The 25,151-nt window shown below is 40.3% G+C and overlaps 1 protein-coding gene across 1 annotated transcript; it reads left to right on the top strand.

Moving 5' to 3' along the window:
* Nucleotides 1-5,990: 5,990 nt before the first annotated feature.
* LOC147857048 (putative L-ascorbate peroxidase 6, chloroplastic/mitochondrial) lies at nt 5,991-22,139 on the top strand. Its single transcript, XM_087328302.1, has 12 exons — nt 5,991-6,226; nt 7,965-8,114; nt 8,583-8,703; nt 8,893-8,993; nt 9,364-9,451; nt 9,557-9,624; nt 9,709-9,795; nt 9,898-9,972; nt 10,530-10,607; nt 20,934-21,038; nt 21,142-21,234; nt 21,760-22,139. The coding sequence occupies exons 1-12, from the start codon at nt 6,044-6,046 to the stop codon at nt 21,925-21,927; spliced, it is 1,317 nt and encodes a 438-aa protein (XP_087184428.1). The 5' UTR covers nt 5,991-6,043; the 3' UTR covers nt 21,928-22,139.
* Nucleotides 22,140-25,151: the final 3,012 nt, after the last annotated feature.

Genomic DNA, 25,151 nt, shown 5'->3' with positions numbered 1-25,151 from the left:
AAGGGTTTTTATTAAAAAACCAAGGGTATCTAAAATGACATCTACGGATTGTAGTTTCATAACATGTTCAAAGTCAAGCTTCTCCAGATAGGTATCTATTTGAATTGGCAATTGACAAACAATGCCATTGATGTATTGAATGCCTCCATTTGCCATGTGAACTTGATAGGTATGATCACTTGCATTTATGTGGATTTTCATTTGCTGCACCAAGTGATCATTAAGAAAATTGTGAGAACTACCGGAATCAAACAAGAAATGTGCTTGTGTTCCATTGATATAACCCACTCCTCGGAGTAAATCATTAGGTCCAAGTAAATGTGAAGGAAAAGTGCATTCACATGAACTTAATTGGTTGGTATGAACTTCAATAACATCAAAAGATTTGCATTTGCTGCACCAAGTTATCATTAAGAAAATTGTGAGAACTACCGGAATCAAACTGTTACCCCGTACGAGATGTACGGAGAGTCAAGTGTGATTAGCGAGGGTCGAATGTTATCATGATGTGGTTGTGTATGTGTAGGGGGCATAAATATAATTGTGAGTCTATACGTATGTGAACACATGCACACGTATGTGCATGTGGATGGATACGAGGAGGTGTGAGTGAGTGTCCAGTATGAATGCTCGAGGGGGCTTACACCCCTATGTATCTACCCCCTCTTTTACTATTTAACCCCTTATGGGGAATGAATGAAACATGAATGAACATTTCTCTCTTAATCTCTCTCTCCCTCTCTTGTCATCTCTCTCTCCCTCTCTCTCTCCCCTTTAATGTTGAACCCCTTGGGAGGGGGGTGGAGCCATTCTAGGCACCACCCCCCACCCCGCAATGCTTCTCTACATGATCTCTCTCACCATCATACTCTCCATCACCATGTCTATCTTCATTACCAATCATCATAGTTATCATTCATCATCATCATCGTCCTTAACCCTAACCCTAAAATCCTACAACACTTTTTGGCGACCACTAAGGCGACCCCCCTTTGGAGACGGAGTCCAAGAATGATACACGACGATGCAAGAAAAGCAACAAATGATGGCGATGATGTGTAGGAACTGTACAAGTGAGTGAGAAATTGAAGATTGACAATGTATTCGTCACAAAACAAGGAATTGATGAATCGACAAAGAAGTGTTAAGCATCCCTCATCCATGTTTAGTCATAAGCAGAGACAAATATATCCTCTTATGTGTATTAAAGTAGAGACAAATTTGTCCACAGTTTACAAGTTAAAGCACAAATGTGTCTCCTCATTATCACCATTTCAATCATCATCATCATATCCACCTTGATCATTCTTAACGAAGAGGGAGAAGATGATGATCATGATGAAGGCGAATATGAACATGAAATGATGTGTGGTTCGTGCAATTATGCTTCGTTGACAAAGACAGGGAAGGACGGAGAAATAAACGCACAACCAAATAGAGATGATTGAAGGGCCCGAAAGAAAGTGATGGTCGTACGGCCAGAAGGACCGAACAGAGCCAAAGACCAAAACGGTTAGACACAGTCGAACCGTGGCCAAAACGGAGGCCAGAAGAATGCTCGGATAGTGACGACTGAACAGAGCGGCCATGCGACTGGAGGCCGGCTGGACAGGGTTGGCGACGACGAGAAAGGCGTCAGGAATGGTCACCACCAACCGACAGCAGCCGGAGCGGAGCGGCCGGAGAGCAGTCAGAATGGCCGAATAATGGCTGAAGAGCGGCCAGAATGGCCGAACAACGGCTGAAGAGCAGCCGGGCAATAGTCGGAATGGTCAGAATAGTCGGACAGTGGCTGTAGCAACCGGAGCGGCCGGAGGGTCAAACAAGGGTCGGATGAAGCCGCATCGGTCCCCAAACAAACGATGGCGGCTGGAACGATGACGGAGTCAGCGTACAACCGACCAGAGACATGCTGGACAAAGACGGCCGTAACAGCGACATTGATGTCGAAAAGCGACGGACCTCGGCCAAAATCGACGACCGAATAGGGCCGACAAGGTCGGTGACAGAGACATCTGGAGATGGACCGGACAGACATGGCCAGACGGGCTAGACAGCGGAAAGAGCGGCCAGAAGGGCCGGAAACCGGTCGAAACGGCGGGAGATGGAGACGGACGAGCGGCCAAAGAGTGGCCGAGGAGCGGCCGAAGCGGCCGTAATAGCTGAACAGTGGCCGGAGTGGCCAAACAGGCTGGAAAGACGACCAACCACGACAACCAAACAAAGACAACGCAGAGAAGAAAGAGGCAGACATACAGAAAATAAGAAGAAGAGAGAAGAGAAATGCAAGAAAGAAGAAGAACAGAGAAGGAAGAAAAAGAAGATGTCATGGAAGAAGAGAAAGGCATGAACAGACAGACACGAAGTGGAAGAAACAAAGATAGAAGAAGAAAGAGAGAGGAGGAAAAGAAAGACAGGAAGAGGACAAGAAGCAACGGTTAACACCAAGAAGGAGGAAGAAGATGCAGACAACACATAGGAGAAAACATAAGAAGACAAACAATAAATAAAAAAATGAGAGGGAAAAAGAGAAGAGAGGGGCATGCGAAGAAATTTAAAAATGTTGAGGGTAGCAGCCTAAAATTTCAGAAACTTGGGGGTACTGAATGAAATTTTCAAAACTCGAGGGTACATATCAAAATTTTTTTAAAAAACCGACACCACCAAAATTTTGAAAATCCCCAAGACTACTCACACACACTCAAAACAAAGGAAGAACATACATATACACGACATGATTTTGGACCCATGACGAAGTTCGTAAGCCGACAGAACGAGAATGTTCGTGTCGCGGAAAGATTTGCTGACCGACAAAGATGTTCGAGTCAAGCACTCCGATCGAGGGAGTCAATCGTTGAAAGGACCGATGGAAGTTTCGGTCGAAGAAATATCATCATCAAGGCATGTGGGATCAACGTGCAAGGCACTTTCCCACGGGCGTGCCATATTGTGTTACCCCGTACGAGATGTACGGAGAGTCAAGTGTGATGAGCGAGGGTCGAATGTTATCATGATGTGGTTGTGTATGTGTAGGGGGCATAAATATAATTGTGAGTCTATACGTATGTGAAGACATGCACACGTGTGTGAATGTGGATGGATACGAGGAGGTGTGAGTGAGTGTCCAGTATGAACGCTCGAGGGGGCTTACACCCCTATGTATCTACCCCCTCTTGTACTATTTAACCCCTTATGGGGAATGAATGAACATTTCTCTCTTAATCTCTCTCTCTCTCTCTTGTCATCTCTCTCTCCCTCTCTCTCTCCCCTTTAACGTTGAACCCCTTGGGAGGGGGGTGGAGCCATTCTAGGCACCACCCCCCACCCCGCAATGCTTCTCTACATGATCTCTCTCACCATCATACTCTCCATCACCATGTCTATCTTCATTACCAATCATCATAGTTATCATTCATCATCATCACCATCTCATCTTCCTCGAAGATCACCTTGATGGAGGCAAGTGAGTCGCAGATGTCTTTGATCCAGGCCGTGTAGTCAGCCACTGACATGTCCTTCTGTCGGACATGGTTCTGGGCCGTGGTGCTTGCGGCGAAGACATTTTTCAAGTTTCCCCAAGATTCCTTTGGCATCTTTGCGTCCCGAATATGGCTCAGTTGCTGATCACCGACACTGGACGCGAAGCAGTACATTAGCGTGTTTGTCGCTTGTTCCCAAGCCGGGAAGTCCCGGTGTGCCACATCAGGTGTCGTATCATTAGCTCCGTTGACATATTTCCACTAGTCATGCCCAAGCAGGTACTGGTGCATCTTGTACGACCAAGATGCATAGTTGGATCTGTCGAGCTTCTCCGTCTGGAGCAAGCTAGCCATTCCTCAGTCCATTCTCTCCTTCTTGTTCTTTATCGGGTGTTAGGGTTTGTCTATGAGCGTCACTCGTCGGCAACATAGGATTTTCAACCCTCGTGCTTTGATACCATGTAAAAAAACTATTGTGCGGAAGCGTAGACAAAACCGGCTAGTTCGGATAACAGCAGAACACAAAATGGAGGTTTAATGGAAAGCTTGAGTACACGGGAGAGACAAAGAGAGGAGAACAAAACTCAATTCAAAATAATAACACTCTATACATACAAATGTCCTATTGAACACTTTTTATACAAGTCCTTGAACGAACTGACAAAAGTATTAAGATGTACTTCAATGCTCATACGAGCGTCTGACACTAACTCCAAGGAATATGGCTACGTACTAGGCTCGGACCGTAGGTTCTCCAATGGCCTACCGGTTCTCACTATTTCAGAGTACGATCCGATTCTCCGGTCCGGCTCTAGGTTCCGGATACTGATCTATCTGGACACCGATCCGGTTCTTTGCTCCGGCTCTGGCTTATTCAGCCGATCCGGATCTGGTTGAGCTTGTCCACTCAACATTTTTGAACCATTTTTTCTAATGGGTTATCTAGGTTTAACTTATGTTATCGAGCCTTAGAACTCAAGTAAAACCACATGAATTCCCCTATTCATTTTTTACTCATAGATTTTTTACTACATCTTTGCACACAACACAACCACCACTTGTATCAACTTGTGACTTTCATACTTATGCAAATTACAACCACCAAATAGGAATGGATACGTGCATACCTCGCACCATCCATTTATTTGTGGCAAAGGACTGCAAAGAACTTACCCACCACTTGGGAAGGTTTCGTCAATGTTTTTAAGAAATAGTTCTTGTAGCCACCTTCTCATACCGTACAAGCCCAAAACTTGCTACGTTTGCAAATGAATGCATAGTTATGAAAACATAGTTGTGTTTTCTTTATATATGTTTTACCTTAACTTTCTTACCTTAAAAAAGTTTTACCTTATAATAAATAATGAATACAAGAATATGGTATTTACAAGGGTGTTTACCATACTCAAATGATTGAAATATACTTGAATGCAAATGCACGTATGGTACATATGGTTCCTACTATGTTTAGACACATTCATGCTCGACTTATACTTATATAGCATGGTTAGACGCTTGGCATTCATTGCAAGTGTGCCATTTTTCAATCATGGATAAGCCTATGTAAGGTGGAGATACATTGTATTATCAAATCTAGCATAAACTAATGATGAGTAATTAATGTTACATTGGTTGAAGCTTTGCTGTATACAATGAGGCTCATAGGTTTAAGTCCTACAACCTTTTCGTGATGATATTATTGTATTATGCATATGTACACTTATGATATTTTATATCGATGTTCACGACACTATTATTTTAATGTCCATGAGATGGCAAACACAAACAAAACTTGTACATTCCTCCTAATGCTTGATCGTGTAGGAGAACTCTCACATCATATAAAAAAGGGACACTATGATCACTTTTCACAATGGCATTTCCTTCTTGCTATTCCTTACGGAGCTTGGCGAGGTGAGCCCATAATTAAGTATTGATAAGAGCATCTACGCAAGATGAATGTATCAATAAGAGAGTGTCTATTATATATAAACCAAATAAATTGATTTGGTCGGATTATTCCATCTAAGACAAATATTCTAATCGTCCCCAGTTTGTCCTCCAACAAATGGACGTATGTGTGTAGGCACATCTAGGTGATATAGGGACACGAATAGCATTTAGTGACTCTAGTGGACGGACCATGTCCGCTCCGCACGGGCAGACGTCCAATAGGGTGGATGCACACGTTGCCTTTTTTGTCGTCTGACTCTCATCAATCGATCGATCCATACATACATTGATCGATCAATCGATTGATAGACCCATACATTGATTGATTGATCGATACATCAATCGATCCATCCATAAATCGATCGATCGGTCCATCCATCCATACAATATCAATAGATCCATCCATCCATCCATTATCAATCGATCAATCATGAATCTCCAACCCAATCCATCCACCATGTGGCCAATTAGGTACATATGTGGAGGAGCCACTTGGCATTATCCTTGGGTCGATTCCATTCTTCTGCTTTCTTTCTTTAGTGTTACAGTGTTTGTATGTGACTCTCTGTGTTGTTCCCTCCCTCCCTCCCTCTCTCTTTTTCGCAGATGCCATGGCAGCCTCTTCCTCTTCCCTTCTCTATTCATCACTGATCCTATCGCCTTCGCCTTCGCCTTCCCCTTCTCCTCGTCAACACTCTTACGGGAAACTCTTCCTGAAGCATCCCGCGAACTTCTCTGATCATCTCGTCTTTTGTAGCTCATCCTTGTTCTTCAGGCCCCTCCATTCTTGCAAGGTAAGCTTTATGATCTTTGAAATCTCGGATTAGTTCTCATTTCGTCTCATTTTGTAGACTGTTTCCTCCGTCTTCTATTCCATATATGTTGAAGATCTGATGAAACCAAAGACGGGAAGATAATGTACTTCTCCTCCCTGTGACCATGATACGTGACTTGGGTCGATATGCACCTGCATCTCTACAAAAGAATGTTTTAATTTTCCTGCGTGAATTCATTTACCAAACTACATTTGAGGTTTCTCTTACATATTTATTTTCAGATGTTTTATGTTTTGCATCTTTTGCAGAGAAATGCTCCTATTTTTCCACCATGTAAAATCTGTGCTAGAGAAACTGGAAATGAACTTGTCTTACATGTGATCTCGGAGATTATTAAGATTGATTTTTCTTCTCTGATATAAGATGGTGGATTATATGCAATAATGGGAAAATTCCAGTTTTCGTAAATATATCAGAGAGTTTAGGCTTATAAGAAATAAAATCTTCTGCAGAGAAATGGTAAATAGTTTTCCATTTGAATTTATATTTGAAGAACTGGAGATGCATTTCTTTTCCATGTCTCTGAGATGATTTGAGCTCATCAAGGCTCAGCAATCAATTTTTCTTTCCAATAGAAGATCAATGATTATGTACAATACTGGAAACTTTTCAGGTTTTCCATGTCTATATCAGAGTTTTAGGCTTGTGAGGATTTTGCAAGGCTGTTTTTCCTATCAATATATCATGTAAGAGGCTTATGGTCATATGCAGTTTACCGTTACTTTTCAATATATAATGTGATATGCAAGTATACTGCGCTCTTCATTATAAGATGATATGAAAGGCTTGAGGGTGCTTTTCTTCCATATATTGGACAATAAGTTAGAACATTTTCGTCCCATATATGAGATAATTCTGAAAGATGGAATGAGCTTCAATTCCATGTCTCAAAGAGGTTTAGGTCCATAGGAATTCAGCATTTATTGCAGTATTTCCATGTAATTTAGATGTATATGACTGCAGATGCATGATTGTGTCAATAGGTTCATATTCTGCGTTTTTAGAATATTTCTTTGTACATCCATATACAAACTTAGAGGTGCATATTTTTCTCTTTTGCTTCTGAAGTAATGAGTTCATATGAACTTTGCATAATATGCAGTATTTCTCGATCAATCTACAAGGAAGACAGTAAAATGCACTTCTCTTATATGGCTCAGAGACTTAGAGATGCATTTGTCCTTCTTTCAGTTCCTAGTTAACAGGTTCATACGAAATTTGCATATTTTGCAGTATTTCTATGTCCTGCCTGGAATATCAGATAATTCACTTTCCTTTCATGGCTCAGAGATTTAGGTCTACGAGGACTGAAAACTTTTGCTGTATTCTTTTCTCTTTTCATGTGAACTTATGCTAAAAACAGGAAATCCATTTTGTTTTTCCGTGTCTTGGAGGCTTGGTCCATGTGAATTTGCATCATTTTTTGATTGCTGCTCTTTTTCCTGTTTAAACTTATTTGCAAAATTACAATGCAGTTCTCTTACATATTAGATTTAGGTTCATGTGAAGTCTCAATTTTTTGCAGAGAAATGTTTTTTTTTCTCCCATATAAATTCTATGAGAGTGGAAATACACTTTTCATACTTGTGACTGGAGATTTACGTCCAGATGAAAGGGTGATTATATGATGCATGGTTATATAATCATATAGAACTTTGCTTGGTCTAGTCTTATGTAGATAAGTTGCTGCTTGCAGAAGTTCAATGAGCAAAGGAAAGGTGTCCATTCCAGTGGGAATATTAGCAGAATTTTTGTCACCAATTCATCTTTTGATCCGGAGCAATTGAAGAAAGCTAGAGATGATATAAAGGAGCTCATTAAGGAAACGTACTGCAGTCCAATCCTGGTATATAACGGTAAATTTTGTCTTGGTTTGGGCTTATTAATTCTGACATCTACATTTACATTTATTTCATCATTTTCTCATTGGGACCTCAATGTCCAGCATGACTTAGATTCTTGTTGTAATAATTTCAAGGGAAATCTCAAAAAATACCCATGTTTTACTTTGTTTCCTCAAATGCCCCTGAGTTCATTATTTATCCTGAATGTTCTTGCTCAAGGCCAAAAGAGCATGTATATATGCTATTTGAGCAATTATATGGTCAACTCATCACAATCTCGTCAATTATATGCGCTCTTTGAGAAATTGCATGGTTGATTAATCATCATTTTTCTCTATTTCAACGGTTGATGGAAGATATTTGATAAATAACCAAAATTTCAAGGGCATTTGGGGAAATAAAGAAAATTCCAAAGGTATTTCACATTTGTTTCCTTAATTTTAACACTGTACATATGGTGCTGTGTGTAGATACGGCTAGGTTGGCATGATGCTGGTACATATGACAAGTCCATTGAAGATTGGCCTGCAAGAGGTGGTGCAAATGGTAGCTTAAGCTATGAGATTGTACAAAAACATGCTGCGAATGCTGGTAAGCATGTGTAAGGTTATTGCATTTTGGGTAACCTAAGCATGGGATAGTACAAAAATGCTGGTATATGTGCTATGCTTGAGTACTGTACTTTTCTTAAACCAGTTCCGTCTATGGCCAGCCTAGCCCATATGAAGATCCCAATAAAGTTACAAAGACATAAGTTGACCAACAATGTTTTATTTTTAGGTCTCAACAATGCTCTGAAACTCATAACACCTATTAAGGAGAAATACCCAACCATTACTTGGGCTGACTTATTTCAGCTTGCCAGTGCAACTGCCATTGAGGTTTGAAGCTTCGATAATTTTGTAGTGCTAAGCAGTTTATATCATAGTTTTAAGAATAATGATGTTTCAGTAAACATACTTTGCTTAAGTATGCTAATCTGCGTGTATGTAATGCTGAAACATGTGTAAATCACAGCCTAATTTGCACTGTATTTCTTAATGACTTGGCATAGTATGCAAATTCTGCTGCTAAGGTTTAGGCTAATGAGAACAAGTTGTAAAAGACTATAAACTGCACTAGAATCAAAGACTACACATGTTTTATCTTGAGCTTGCAAACTGTTCTCGAATATTGGAACATTCTTTTCTACCCATATGTGCATGCATATTGTCTCGTATAATACAAAGTTAGGTTCCATGACATTTATAGGAGGCAGGTGGCCCAAAAATTCCGATGAAATATGGTAGAGTTGATATACCAGGGCCTGAAGCTTGTCCACCTGAGGGAAATCTTCCAGGTATAGAATTAATTGCTGCCATTGATGCTTGTTCTGTTTAGAAATTGTTCCACATTATTGAATCAATCTGTGACTTGAATATTGATTTTGTTTGTCGATCTACAGATGCAGGCCCTCCATCACCAGCAGACCACCTTCGCAAAGTGTTTTACCGGATGGGTTTATCGGACAAGGCAAGAAGAAAAGTTCAAATTTTCTACTTACGGTTGATGCATAGGGTTTGTCTCACTCTGTTTTTTCGTTGTTTTAAATTTTAGGAAATCGTAGCATTGTCTGGTGCCCATACTCTAGGAAGATCAAGACCTGAACGTAGTGGTTGGGGGAAGTCTTCAACAAAGTATACTGTGAGGATGTCTATCTTGGGAAAGGACTTTTATGTTTATTTTTCTTCTCTAACAAAGTGATAGTGTAAAATCTTTGAATAATATGCTGCTTTGATGTTGTAGAAAGATGGTCCAGGAAATCCAGGAGGGCAATCATGGACTCAACAATGGCTACAGTTTGATAACTCATACTTTAAGGTGCATTATATACAACCACCCTAATGTATAGTTTTAATTTTAGGGGAAAGTGCTGGATTACCTATGAGTTTTTCTTGATTTCCCATGCCCTTCGTCAACGACTGAAAGAGAAAAAAGGATAGATTGTGTATCACTGCTCAAATAGTACAGAAAATTGAGAAAAAAGGGATGAATTGATCATATAGTTGATGAAATTGTAAAATGTTTGTCTTGAGACATTCACCTATGATATTTTGCGAAATAAAGAAAACTGAGAGGGATTTGGTTAAACAAGGCAAAAGTCAGGGGTAGTTCAGAGTTTTCCTCTTACCTTTTATATCTTTTACCAGATTCCCTCTTTTCTTTTCTTTTCATGCTATTTACTTTTATATTTACTGTGTAATATTTACTTTATTTTGATTTGTTCTCAAAGACGAGACAACACTTAAGATGTAATCTCTTATTTGGTCTTATAGGCCATTTTGGCCTCTTAAAAGACGTTAATATATCTTTCTTTCTTTCTTTCTGGTGGATAAGATGTAAATTGACACAGTACTAAGTGACTAAATTTCTTATAGGAAATAAAAGCCAAGCGTGATGAGGACCTACTGGTGCTCCCAACTGATGCAGTACTTTTTGAAGATGCTGGCTTTAAGGTATGTTTGGAACTTTTATTATGTGACTCAAAAGTTGATTTATTTACATATTTGGGGTCTATTAAAATGTATGCACAGACAATGTCCTGAATATTCTGTCTTTTACATTAGATACATTTACTTGGATGGTGTGTTGTTTGGAACCTCATATAGTCATCTAATTATTTTGAAACTATTACGCACCCTGGTCATTGAAGATTTTAAATCAAGTTTTTAAGACTTGGGCCTCCCTATAGATGTCCTGAGTTCAATCCCTAGTTAGTTTTGTTTCAAATAAGTGCCAGTACCTTGCATTGAAGTTATTAATCAGTGCATTGTTTAGATTAGCTCTTGAGGTAAAGAGATTGGTTAATAGCAAAAGCTTGACATTTTCTTGTAGTCAAGAGGTTGATCATTAGATGAGTTCCACAAGCTTGATGTTTTTTTCTAGTTTAGGCCAAAAACAACTTTTGCTTACAAAGGTTTGCTAGTATTTTGAAGGCGATGATTGTAAACAGTTTTTGTTCATCAACATTCAGATTTAATGTATAATTACTTCTTCGAAACTCCACTTGACATCTGGTTACCATCCCAAACATTTGGTGAAGCAAGCAAATAACTTTTTACATATCATTTGTCCTTAGGATCATGTCTGCATCATTAATCACTTTTTCTTACTATAATGAGCTTCAAGGCATTGATCAACACTCAATGTAGAAAACCGCAGCCAGAAGTATGACCTTAAAATAATAATCTCTGGATAGAAAGTGTTCAAGGCCGAACCATAAAAAGTCATGGATTGGATGTATGAATTATTCATAGAAATTCAAAGATTGATGGGCATCTGTAAGGCTCCTCTTGGAGTATGTGGAATTCATCAAAAACTGAATCACAGCTTATACTATGATTTTTAAAACTGGGACTAAATGAAGTGCAAGATTCAATATCAAATGGAGCTCTAAGATAAATGCGGGGGCAGAAATTTACTTGAGAACAGCTCATTATGAAGGTTGAGTGGAAATTCTTCCTTCACATTAAACACAAAGAGGAAGGAATCTCTATTTATATCCCAGAGGAAGGAATCTCTAATTGATTTTCAACGTTCATGTTCATGCTGGACTACATTTGAAGAGCATTCGACCATTGAGAAAGAAGCTCCTCATCTCTTGACTATATGACTTTTTTTAGCTTGTGTTGATTGTTAGATGTAACCAATGATCAGCCCCAAGTTGTAAATCTATCCCCATATGTGCTTTTAGAGTGCACATTTTGTGATAGTGCCCCAAATGAGGAGTGGTTAGTGTGCAACTCGACCATATGGGTCGATAAGGTGTTAATCTAGGAAATTGTAGATGCGCAGGACACAATGGATTTAGGAAAGAGTGAAATAGGTAATAGGATTGTCTAATCAAGTCAACTAGAATATTTTGTGGGCAAGTTATGATGTACTTAGTCTTGAAGTATGTGCCATTGACTTCAAGATAAGTACTATCTAACACTAGCCTGTATCTAGGGAGTTGGGTCATATTAAATGACAAGTCAGTTGACAGAAAAGGAATATCTCCACTACTATCAACTGACTTGCACATTTAACGTTATACTCAGACCAAACATAGAATATAGTCCACTTTCTTACACAATGGTTGAATTGATCATCAGTCCCCACTACTTTTGTAGTGAGCTGGTCTAGATCCCATCTAAGCTCTAAAGTGTAAGTGCATGGGTGAACTACCATTGTGAGCTACTCTCATAGGTAATAGAAGTTTTGTTTTCATATATCCATCTCTGTGGTTGTAACTGTATATACCTATCCAATCGATTCTCAATATTTCTAACATGGTATCAGAGCTGAGAGGTTGATCTAGATTAGGTATATACGGGTAGTTGCTGTCTAGCGGCACAGAAAGAAAGAAAGAAAGAAAGATATATTAACGTCTTTTAAGAGGCCAAAATGGCCTATAAGACCGAATAAGAGATTACATCTTAAATGTTTTCTCGTCTTTGAGAACAAATCAAAATAAAGTAAATATTACACAATAAATATAAAAGTAAATAAGATGAAAAGAAAAGAGACGAGAGAATCTGGTTTTTGGCACATGCGAGATTCTCAAGTTAGGTGTATTGTAGCTTTTGTCTCCGAAAGATCTCTATCATAGGTCGATCCAGAATGGAAATGTCTCCGAAGCGAGGGAAGGACCTACGATGGCGGGAGATAATGGCTTTTATTTGTCGATGACAAGGGTGTCGGGGTCGTGGTCCATGGGGCCGGGGCCTACGTGTACGGCAAATTGCCATTGCCCGATCAATCGTAACCCCTTTGTCTGGATCCCATTTCTGTATCTTGGGGTTGACTTCTAGCATTAGGAGTGATGGAGCTAAAGAAAGTTGTGATTGTTCTTTGTGGATGAGCTTGTGTGGCTGTATTCTACAACAACTTTTCCCGATGTCTCTTGAGCTCGAGCAAGAAAAGTCCTAGGCATCTTTGGTCCTCATATTCCATTACCTTGCGTAGTGGGCCAAAGCCTTGTTTAAAGAGGCAATGGTATCTCCCTCTGATTTCATAAAAGACACTACAATGACAAACGTAGTGTTCTTCAGATTCCACTCCTTGATGACACAATTGGCAAATTCTCTCTTCTAGAGGTAGTCGTGTATATCTGCCCACCTCAATCTGTAGCTGATGTGATGAGGTTCGCAGCTGCCCTATCACACTACGCAATGCATAGGATAGATGTATGTCCATATAAGGTGGCCTTATGACAAATCCATCCTCCGATGTATGTAAGAAGTGTGTCTTATAGTGGGCCATCTTTGTACCAAGTGGTATTTTGGGGCTAATCCATGTTATCTTGTTTTCTAAGTTAATAATATCAGTTTGGATCACTCTATTCTTTTCCACTTTGGTCATATTGAGATGGGGACAGTCCAAGCTATATTGGAACGGGGGTAGTGCATTTATGCTCATGCCATGTGACTCGAACCATTGCTGCATTTCAGCATACCAACAATGAGTGTCTCCATTTTCAGCCAATTGTCTTGATGACATAAGTGCCAACCTTGGGTACCTTCGTTTAGGGAGCTCCCAAAGACGTTGGATGAATGTCACTGATCGGAACAACGCCTCGGTTATTATAGGTGCTGCTCCCATCTCTGCCCGGATTATATCGTGGGGCACCGATGCTTTGCTCCTTATCATGCGAGCAATCATTGACACTAAAGGTCTCTCTAAATCTTTCCAATGATTTGCCTTGTTAAGACTCGGTCCCCATGTCTCTACTCCATAGAGAAGAGTTGGTGTGACAAGTGTATCAAATAACCACAGCTTAGTCCGTGGCTCTTGGAACTGCAAATGTGCACATTGTCTTTCAAGAGCACCCAGGGCTGCATATCCACGAGAAAGTCGGGCACAAGCGGCCTCCTGTAAGGAGAACCTAGGTCCCGTAAAGGTTACTCCTAGGTATGTGTAGGAGCGTGTGTATTCCACCTTTTCCTCTCCCAAGAAGAATTCTGGTTCTGATCTTGTTACCCATGCCTGATCACTTTAGTTTGAGAGTATCAATGGCCTTGTCCACGAATGTTGCAGCTGCTCCACTGCGCATTCGCCCACCTCCATTGTCTGATGGAAAGCTAGATGGAACCAACTACACTCTATGGAAGTTCAAAATGTCTGCCTTTTTGGACACCTACAAGTTGTTGGAGACAATCATGGGATCCACAGGAGGAAACCCTGAGCCCATGCTGACCTTTGACCCTGCACACCCTACCACATCAATCCCTCCAAATATTGATCTACTTTGAGCCTGGAAGAGAAGGAATGCTGATGCGCTGTGTACCATAGTCAGTGGTGTATGTGACTCTGTACTAACATTAGTGCAACATACAACCAGGGCACATGAAGCTTGGAGCATATTGGCCAGCCAGTATGAAACTAGAAACTATACAAGGATACAAAACCTCGAAAATCAGCTTGCTGCAAAGAAGCTCGCTGATGGAGAGAAAGTAGAATCCTTTGTAAAAAGGATTAAGGATCTTCAAGATCAGTTGGCAGCTGTTGGAGTAGTTGTCTCTCCAGAGGATATGGCTCGTTGGTGCATTCGAGTACTTCCTTCCAAGTATGATGGCATTGTGATAGCATTGAACACTCAGGTTTGACCCACTCCTTTAAAATTTGATGAACGAAGTGCAATGCTGCTTGAAGAGGAGCTTCGGCTGAAGAGAAGAGAAGGGAAGATTTGGCATTTGTCTCTAGGACTAAGGGTAAAGGGGCATCCAATTCAAACAACGCGAATAGGATTCCAAAGAAGAAGTTCAATGGATCGTGTTTCTATTGTGACAAGAAGGGTCACGCAATCAAGGATTGTCGGAAGAAGATGGCGGATGAGAAGAATGGTTCTAGTAAGACTTCTTGGAGAGAGCTTGAGTCCTCCAACAATGTCGTAGATGAGCTTGAGTTATGGGTCACAATTGGAGAAGTGTGTTCTTCAGTTGACACTCAAGTTGTCGACGACTCTTGGATTCTCGATAGTGGAGCATCCCGACATATGACCAGTAATCGTGATTGGTACAGCTCTTGGACACCTCTACAAGAGCCCATCAATGTTGTGGTCGGGAACAATGCTCGATGTCCAGCCAAAGGAACCGGAACCGTCGCCCTCAAAGCAACGACCGGTGGGACAAAGTATCTCTCTCAAGTGTTGTACGTGCCAGATCTCAAGAAGAATCTATTGTCCATTTCTGCACTGACTGACAAGGGACTTGATGTTTGATTCAAGAAGTCGGGTGCAGAAATAACAGATTCTGCTGGCAAAATTGTAGGAATAGGGGTAAGGCGCAACAATCTCTATGAGCTGAGCGTGTTTACAATTTCTACTGACCACAGCACAAGTACTAACACAAAGCAATGGCATGAGAGATTTGGGCATCTCAATGTTGCTGTGTTGAAGGAGATGAAGAAGTCGAATATGGTACTTGGGTTGCCAACCCTATCTGACTTAAGTCAAGTTTGTGATGCTTGTATGATGGGCAAGCATCAAAGATTAGCCATTCCAAAGGAGAGTCAAAATCGGACAAAGACTCCTCTACAGCTAATACACATCGACCTCTTTGGAAAAATGGTGACTCCTGCAATGGGTGGATCTCTCTACTATATGCTAGTAGTCGACGACTTCAGGAGAAGGCTGAAGGTTTTAAAATCTTCAAAAGATGGCATAGTTTGTCGAGCAAGAGTCCGGAAATTTAGTGAAGGAGTTATGCTCTGATCGAGGTGGAGAATTCTTATCAATAGAATTCTGTGAGTATTGCAAAGAGCATGGAATTAAGTGCCAACTTACAACTGCCTACACCCCACAACAAAATGGTGTTGTCAAATGTCGAAACCGGACAATTGTCGAGATGGCTAGGTGTACGTTAAGGCACAAGCGCTGCCCGATCCATTCTGGGCTGAAGCAGTGAATACAACAGTTTACATCCTCAATCGGAGCTACACAAAGGCACTTCAAGGGAAAACACCCCAAGAAGCTTATTCAGGCAAGAAACCTTCAGTGCTGCACTTCAGAACCTTTGGGTGTACGTGTTACGCACATGTTCCAGATGTGAGCAGAAAGAAGTTGGATGCTAAAAGCAAGAAGTGTATCTTTCTCGTATATAGTGAAGAGTCAAAGGCCTATCGACTCTACAATCCAGAGGCAAGAAAGATATTGACAAGCCGCGATGTGGTGTTCGATGAGGAACGACCGCAGCTAGCTGAGAACAACGATTCTCAAGTTTCTTATCAACTGAAGAAGTATTCCACCCAATTTCGATCCAATGTCCCGAAAAGGAAGCTGAACCATCTGATGGTAAGGCTCGCTAATTCAGCCTATGCCAGTGCTACATGTAAAGAAAATACCTAAGTGGGTTCAACAACTCTTCAATGACCGTACTCTTAAATTTGAGTTTCCTGAAACTTCAATTGATGGATTACGAAGATCAAGAATACAGGAGCAAGGGAGAACTTGTGCGGCTTTGATGGTGGACATCATAGGCTCAGTGAGTGAGCCGACCTCAGTGGAGGAAGCCATGGCCGACCCGAAGTGGAAAGAAGCGATGATATCAGAATACGATAGCATCATGAAAAATGACACGTGGGAGTTGGTAGAAATAAAGAAAGAAAGAAAGATATATTAACGTCTTTTAAGAGGCCAAAATGGCCTATAAGACCAAACAAGAAATTACATCTGAAGTGTCGTCTTGTCTTTGAGAATAAACCAAAATAAAATAAATATTACATAGTAAATATAAAAGTAAATAACATGAAAAGAAAAGAAATGAGGGAATTTGGTTTTTGGCACATGTGAGATCCTCAAGTTAGGTATATTGTAGCTTTTGTCTTCGAAAGATCTCTAGCATAGGTCAATCCAAAATGGAAATGTCTCCGAAGCAAGGGAAGCACCTACGATGGCGGGAGATAATGGCTTTTATCTGTCAATGACAAGGGTGTCGGGGTCGTGGTCCATGGGGCCGAGGCCTACGTGCACGGCAAATTGCCATTGCCCGATCAATTGTAACTCCTTTGTTATGTCCTGGTCTGAAGACCATTTATGTATCCTGGGGTTGACTTCTAGCATTAGGAGTGATGGGGCTAAAGAAAGTTGTGATTGTTCTTTGTGGATGAGCTTGTGTGGCTGTATTCTACAACAACTTTTCCCGATGTCTCTTGAGCTCTAGCAAGAAAAGTCCTAGGCATTGTTGGTCCTCATATTCCATTACCTTGCGTAGTGGGCCAAAGCCTTGTTTAAAGAGGCAATGGTATCTCCCTCTGATTTCATAAAAGACACTACAATGACAAACATAGTGTTCTTTAGATTCCACTCCTTGATGACACAATTGGCAAATTCTCTCTTCTAGAGGTAGTCGTGTAGATCTGCCTACCTCAATCTGTAGCTGATGTGATGAAGTTCTTAGCTGCCCTATCACACTACGCAGCGCATAGGATAGATGTATGTCTATATAATGTGGCCTGATGACAAATCCATCCTCCGATGTATGTAAGAAGTTTCTTATAGTGGGCCATCTTTGTACCAAGTGGTATTTTGGGGCTGATCCATGTTATCTTGTTTTCCAAGTTAATAATATCAGTTTGGATCACTCTATTCTTTTCCACTTTGGTCATATTTAGATGGGGACAGTCCAAGCTATATTAGAACGGGGGTAGTGCATTTATACTCATGCCATGTGACTCGAACCATTGCTGCATTTCAGCATACCAACAATGAGTGTTTCCATTTTCAGCTAGTTGTTTTGATGACATAAGTGCCAACCTTGGGTACCTTCGTTTAGGGAGCTCCCAAAGACGTTGGATGAATGTCACTGATCGGAACAACGCCTCGGTTATTATAGGTGCTGCTCCCATCTCTGCCCGGATTATATCGTGGGGCACCGATGCTTTGCTCCTTATCATGCGAGCAATCATTGACACTAAAGGTCTCTCTAAATCTTTCCAATGATTTGCCTTGTGAAGACTCGGTCCCCATGTCTCTACTCCATAGAGAAGAGTTGGTGTGACAAGTGTATCAAATAACCATAGCTTAGTCCGTGGCTCTTAGAACTGCAAATGTGCACATTGTCTTTCAAGAGCACCAAGGGCTGCATATGCATGAGAAAGTTGGGCACAAGCGGCCTCCTGTAAGGAGAACCTAGGTCCCGTAAAGGTTACTCCTAGGTATGTGTAGGAGCGTGTGTATTCCACCTTTTCCTCTCCCAAGAAGAATTCTGGTTCTGATCTTGTTACCCATGCTTGGGTGGTGTTAAACACCATCACTTTAGTTTTATTCATGTTGATTGACAAACCTTTGTCCATACAAAATAGTTTTAAGGCATTTAGATGTCTTTGTAGTCCCTCTGGAGAGTCAGAAATCAGCGCAATATCATTAGCATATAGTAATATTTGTATAGCTATACCTGCTACGTGTGCTCCGGAACCCCCAAATCTCTCTATGTACTGTGATACCTCATCTATATAGAGACCAAAGAGTGTGGGGGATAGTGGGCATCCTTGCTTCATGCCAATTGTGCTAGCCACCGCCTCTGACAAGCCCTTAGAAGACCACACTTTTCTTGACACAGATTCATAGAGTGCATAGATTCCCCATTGCATATCTATAGGAACACCAAGGGCTTCTAGCCGCTGCATAAGCTGAGCACGTGGCACAATGTCAAAGGCTTTTCGGAAATCCAAAAAGCAGCAATAAATACTCTTATTGTGGGCTCTGCCCTCCTCAATAAGGGCCCGGAGGGTGAATATGTGATCCAGAGTAGAGAGGCCAACAAAGAGGAAGGTTATAGGCACGAAGTGGGTGTGGAAAGTAAAGTATAAAGCTGATGGTTCTGTGGAGAAATTTAAAGCCAGGCTGGTAGCGCAAGGATACTCCCAAATTGAAGGCTTCGATGTAGAAGAAACATTTGCCCCGATAGCTCGCATGACAACAATTCGAATGGTCATCGGGTGCTTCAAGAGGATGGCCGATTTATCAAATGTATGTCAAATTGGCATTTCTGAATGGGCGTCTCAAGGAGGAGGTATACGTGACACAACCACCAGGGTTTGAGATGCCGAATTCAGAAAACAAAGTCTGCAAGATGAAGAAGGCGCTGCATGGTCTAAAGCAAGCACCACGAGCTTGGAACAAGAGGATAGACAGCTTCTTACAATCAATCGACTTTAAGCAATGTGCTTTGGATGCAAGTATGTATGTCAAAATGAAGGACAGGAAACAAGTCATCATCATCATTTACATGGATGATCTAGTACTTACTGGTGACCATGAAGAGTGTATTGGCCAAACACAAGAGTGTTTGAAATGACAGACTTGGGGATTCTACACTACTTCCTTGGAATTGAGGTTTGGCAAACCTTGGTTGGCATCTTCATGTCACAAAGAAAGTATGCAACAGAGATCTTGAAGACCTTTGGGATGATGGACAGCAAGTCGAAGTCGACTCCAATGGAGTCAAACTGCAAGCTATCCCAAGAAGAGCTGTCACCAATGGTTGAAATAAGGAAGTATAGAGAGCTAGTAGGAAGTCTAATTTTCCTATGCAACACTAGGCTGGATATTTGTTTTGCAGTTGGTGTGGTGAGTTGATTCAGCAACAAGCTGAAGGAGACTCATTGGAAAGCTGCACTACGTGTATTAAAGTACATTGTGGGTACTTTAAATTTCGGAATCTTCTACAAGCCAACAATTGACGAACTTGGTGGGTATTGCAACTCCGATTGGGCTGGAGATAGTGATTCCAGAAAATCAGTTTCTGGATATTGTTTTTCAATAGGCTCTGGAGCTGTTTCGTGGAGTAGTAAAAAACAACCAACAGTGGTACTATCTTCAACGGAGGCAGAATACAAAGCAGCATGCATGGCGGCATACGATGTAGTTTGGCTAAGAAGAATCCTTATGGATGTGGCGGTTCCAATAAGGACGACAACGGTATTGAGGTGTGACAATCAGAGTTGCATGGCCATTGCCAAGAACCCCGTATTTCATGCACGTACTAAACACATAGAAATTCAGTATCACTCTGTGCAGGAGCTAATAAATGATGAGATTGTGGAACTTGAGTACTGTCCGACATCAGAAAATGCTGCGGATATCTTCACAAAGGCGCTTGGAGTAGAACAGCTACAACAACACCTTCGACGACTAGGAGTTGGCCCAATTCCAAGTGAACTCAATGGGTTGACCATTGAGGGAGCGGCTAGTGTGCAACTCGACCATATGGGTCGATAAGGTGTTAATCTAGGAAATTGTAGATGCGCAGGACACAATGGATTTAGGAAAGAGTGAAATAGGTAATAGGACTGTCTAATCAAGTCAACTAGAATATTTTGTGGGCAAGTTACGATGTACTTAGTCTTGAAGTATGTGCCATTGACTTCAAGATAAGTACTATCTAGCACTAGCCTGTATCTAGGGAGTTGGGTCATATTAAATGACAAATTAGTTGACAAAAAAGGAATATCTCCACTACTATCAACTAACTTGCACATTTAATGTTATACTCAGACCAAACATAGAATATAATCCACTTTCTTACACAGTGGTTGAATTGATCATCAGTCCCCACTAATTTTGTAGTGAGCTGGTCCAGATCCCATCTAAGCTCTGAAGTGTGAGTGCATGGGTGAACTACCATTGTGAGCTACTCTCATATGTAATAGAAGTTTTGTTTTCATATATCCATCGTTGTGGTTGTAACTCTATATACCTATCTTATCGATTCTCAATATTTCTAACATTGATGACGTGGACCGTACGTGTATATTCAGCATCTATTCAAAGAGGAATGTTTGCTCTGTTGTTTGTTTTTTAGGTCTATGCTGAAAAATATGCTGAAGATCAAGAAGCTTTCTTTAAAGACTATGCAGAGGCACATGCAAAGCTTAGTGAACTGGGTGCTAAATTTGATCCTCCCCAGGTCTTAAACAGCTATCCATTCTCCCAACATTTCTTTCAATAGTTTGATAAACCATAGGAAATGATGTTGAATTATGCAACTTTGGATGTGTGTATTTGTATAGGGTGTTTTTATTGATGAGCCATCAAGCCAACCCTCAAAACAGCCTGTTCCAGAGAAGTTTGTTGCATCTCAGTATTCGTCTGGTGAAAATAGAGTAAGTAACATCTTCCTCGAAAATGTAGAATTAACCCATAAAACAAATTTATCACATTTTGGATACTTACACATCTTTCAAATAGAAGAGATGAAATTTTGGAACAAAGGAAAAAGAAACTCTCCCAACCAGTCTTTTGAGTTTTTCTTTATTTCCCCCAAATGCCCCTTAGTTTTCATTATTTTTTTTAATGCCTGGTCAACCCCCCCCTTTCTAGAGCAAAATTATGTGTACCTGCTGTAGAGAAATCGTATGGTAAATTCACCCCATTTTCGGAATTATATATGCTTTTTTAAGTGATTATTTCGACAATTCTTCCATCTCTAATCCAAGGTGGGCATTTTTTGAAGGAAACATAGATAAACTCTGGGGCATTTGGGGAAATAACGAAAAAAATGGGGGTATTGGAAGAGTTTTTCCCTAAATGTTATGTTCTTTTCCGAGGTTTCTTATTATAAGAGCATGATGTTTTCATGTCATATTATTGTCTAGACATCCAAATAAGGTTGTTCCTTGTGAGTGTAGACAGCGCTATCAGATGCCATGAAGGCCAAGATTCGAGACGAGTACTTGGGATTAGGAGGGAGTCCGAATCAACCTATGAAAAGCAATTACTTTCTGAATATCATCATTATTGTTGCTGTTCTTGCAATACTAAGCTCTTTGGCAACCAACAATTTCTCAGGGTTTTGATGATGTATTAATATCTAAGCTCTACCATAATGAATGGATGGTTGGTTTAGCTATGAATATAATTGGAGCTAGCAATCATTCACCGGTTGAAATAAATTTACATGGCTAAGAGAACTCACATCCATGATTGTATTATTTATGACATCAACAAAAAGTTTTGGAATTGATCTCTACTCAGTGTTTGAAAGACAACGAATATAGACATTAGGGAATCATGATACATCGAAGAGAAATAACAATAAACAGTAGAGATAGGAATGGCATTTCTAAGAAGAAGAAAGTAGACCTCGGAAAAAGACTTTCTAAGAAAATCTTGAAATAATGATCTCCTATTAGTATTGTCAACAAAATCCTTGTAATGCCATTGTTGGGTCTAGAAATTTGACGAAGCAATAACTTTTGAAAGAGCGCCCCATGAGAGCAAGGAAATAGGAAAGACATTTCATTGGTATATCGTTGTATTCTTGAAATTATTGGGGAACTACTGAAATAGGGAGTAAGCACGGGTGCAATTTTGTAGAGATTGGACACCTTTTTGTGGACCCTTATCTTGATGCATACATGGTTGAGAATAAGGTGGTTACTACGTGTACACTCTAGGGCAATTTTATCACTTTATTGATATAAAGTTGATGTATTCCTATATCACACTTGCAAATTGATTTCCAAATTAATCTTAAACCTTTGACTTTGGGGGAACATAAAAAGTGCAACAAACCTTTGAGCATATATTCCCAACAAGCTAATGATTGAGAAACTAGCGACGTGACAATGTTCGAACTTACTCCTATACATCACATTTACCAGAACCATTTGAGGATTATTTACCACATGTTTGTGACGGTCTAATTGCTTAAAGGTCATTACATTATACATAAATAAATGTGTTGACTTGGGAAAATAACCTAGATCATTATATTATACATAGATGAATTTGGGAAAATAACATAAACATGAAAAACGTGCAGTCAAGGAAATGAAGAAAATGTTAGCCCTGTATTATTCATTTGCCTCCTACTATGGCTTTGATCCAGTAGAAGATTGACCTCATGAATGTGTAGTAGACTTCATACTACCGATTAGCAACACTAAAGAAGATTTCTTTCCCCTCCTATTGATTGCTTTTTTTTCTCGGACTAGACAAGAACATGCACGATCACAATAGTACTCGTTTGCTTTCTTCCGTTCTTAACAAAATTGTTTGTGATAGGTATAGACACGTAAGAGTGTAACAAGCGTTGTGTTTAAGCTCAAATATTTAGGAGCAAAGATCAAATAAAAACCACAAAACACACAAAATGATGCAAGATTTAACGTGGAAAACCCCTCAATGAGGTAAACAACCACGAGACAAATTTCAAAATAATCCCTATTAACAAAGACAATACAAAGAAGATACACCATAAGACAAGGACGAAGCTTCTTCACTTATGGAGGAAGTTGCCAAAACCTGTACATACAAGAACAACTTATAACGGTGTGTTGAAACTTGATACGGTAGTACATTACCATGGTGTACTAATATTCAAGAAAGGGTCCATGGAAGTTGATAGTTCCATTGAGGCCCTTGATCTGTCACTACAAAGAAGCTTCGTCCTTAGTGAAGATTATATTCTCGTCTAAATGATTATATTCTCGTCTTTAGAGGTCAAATATGACCTATGAAACCAAAAATATTACATTTCACGTGATACGTGTGAAAGTGAGTAGTGACTCTCGATGTTCAAGAACTTTACCAATGAATGTTGCAATCGAGAGTGCACATTGTGGTTGTGAGAGGAATCATGCAAGGATTGGGCTCGGTCGAGGAAATGTGGAAAGCATGGTCGAATATGATCAAAGGTAGAGCATTGTATCGAAGTGTGATACTCAGACTCGCGAACTTGTTTAGGGCAAAGTGTGCATAGCCGACCACTCTCATCACTTGTGCCCCAATGCCCTGTCTCACATCGCAATGCATGTGAGCTAAGTCGCATGAAAGCAATGGTTCAAATGGCAAGTAACTGTATGGGCTCTAACATGTATTGATGTGTACGGTTTCCCCGTTCTGCAAAGAATATGGTTTTGTAGTTAGGTGCAACATGTGTAGTATAATGTGTGAAGCATGAGCCTCCACATTTGTCCCATGTCATGATACATTGGCGTTGCAAAAAGGCCTCATTTACAGAGGAATCTAATAATGTATCATGAAGCAAGTGTCTCGCATCCCATCTACCAAACCATTTTTCTATATCTTGCATTCAACTAGAATACAAAATTTTGCTTTTATGTGTCTTTTGGATCTTTTTGCTTGCTTCCCATACAATTCTAGGAAGTCGATGTGAGGGACTTTTTTGAACCTTAAGCATGTATTCAACAACCCTTTCCATGACCAGGATCTCAATGGGATGCGATCCCGTCTCAAGGAGGAGGGTGTAGGGCGTTTGTTTCTTAACTTGTAGAAACTTTGTAAGAAAATGTTTTTGGACATTTTCAAACTCTTTCCACAGATTTAGGGATGCCACCACCCCATACAGAAGAACCGGTGTCGCCAAAGTGTCAAAAAAATATTTCTCGAGGACCCAACACTTAATATCTCCAAGATTGCATATGTTCTGAAATGCATATTATTCTCGCTTACCCGCCTCTAAGCAGCGTGTAGCACATTCATTCCATCTATAATTTGAAGGAACTTCAAGGCCAAGATATTTGAAGTTTTCCACACATTCAAGTGGCTCATTGTTATACATAATGCATGGTTTATCTCTTCTTTGGCTCTTCACAAGCATAGTCTTTGTTTTAGAGCTATTGACACTTAATTTAGTATGCATGCCAATTTTTTCCAATGCCTTCATAAGCTTTTGTGCATCTCCTAAAGTATTTGCAAAAAACACTACATCATCTGCATATAGCAAAAGCATAATCACAACATTCCCAATGGCAACTTCTTCAACACATTCTTCCTTTGCAAACTTGGTAACCATTTCTTCTAATTCATCAATGCATAGAACAAATAGTGCTGGTGAGAGTGGGCATCCTTGCTTAACACCGGTAGTGCTTTTGAAAAAATATGAAAGTATATGATCCAAAATTGTTGTCCATAGGCCAGAAATATAAATATATTATTTAAACTCGCCGTTAGGTAGAAGAGTAGGTGAGGAAATAGGTAAGACTAAAAATAGTCGTGTTTTAGCCCTCACAATCAGCCGATGGCTCGGCTCTGTCTGAAGGGGAAAACTATATAA

This window comes from Azolla caroliniana, unplaced genomic scaffold, assembly GCF_043228905.1.
Source record: "Azolla caroliniana isolate FFs.n. ecotype wild unplaced genomic scaffold, voAzoCaro1.0.p SCAF_12, whole genome shotgun sequence".
In the NCBI taxonomy this organism is placed as follows: Eukaryota; Viridiplantae; Streptophyta; class Polypodiopsida; order Salviniales; family Salviniaceae; genus Azolla; species Azolla caroliniana.
The sequence above is the reverse complement of the archived record's forward strand: the minus strand, read 5'-3'. Positions and strand labels throughout refer to the sequence as shown.

Bases quoted from the DNA above. Each gene is read 5' to 3' on its own strand.
- LOC147857048 (XM_087328302.1), top strand. From the start codon at position 6,044: ATGGCAGCCTCTTCCTCTTCCCTTCTCTATTCATCACTGATCCTATCG. The intron at 9,452-9,556 runs GTATAGAATTAA...GTCGATCTACAG, and splicing joins ACCTGAGGGAAATCTTCCAG to ATGCAGGCCCTCCATCACCA. The intron at 21,039-21,141 runs GTCTTAAACAGC...GTATTTGTATAG, and splicing joins CTAAATTTGATCCTCCCCAG to GGTGTTTTTATTGATGAGCC.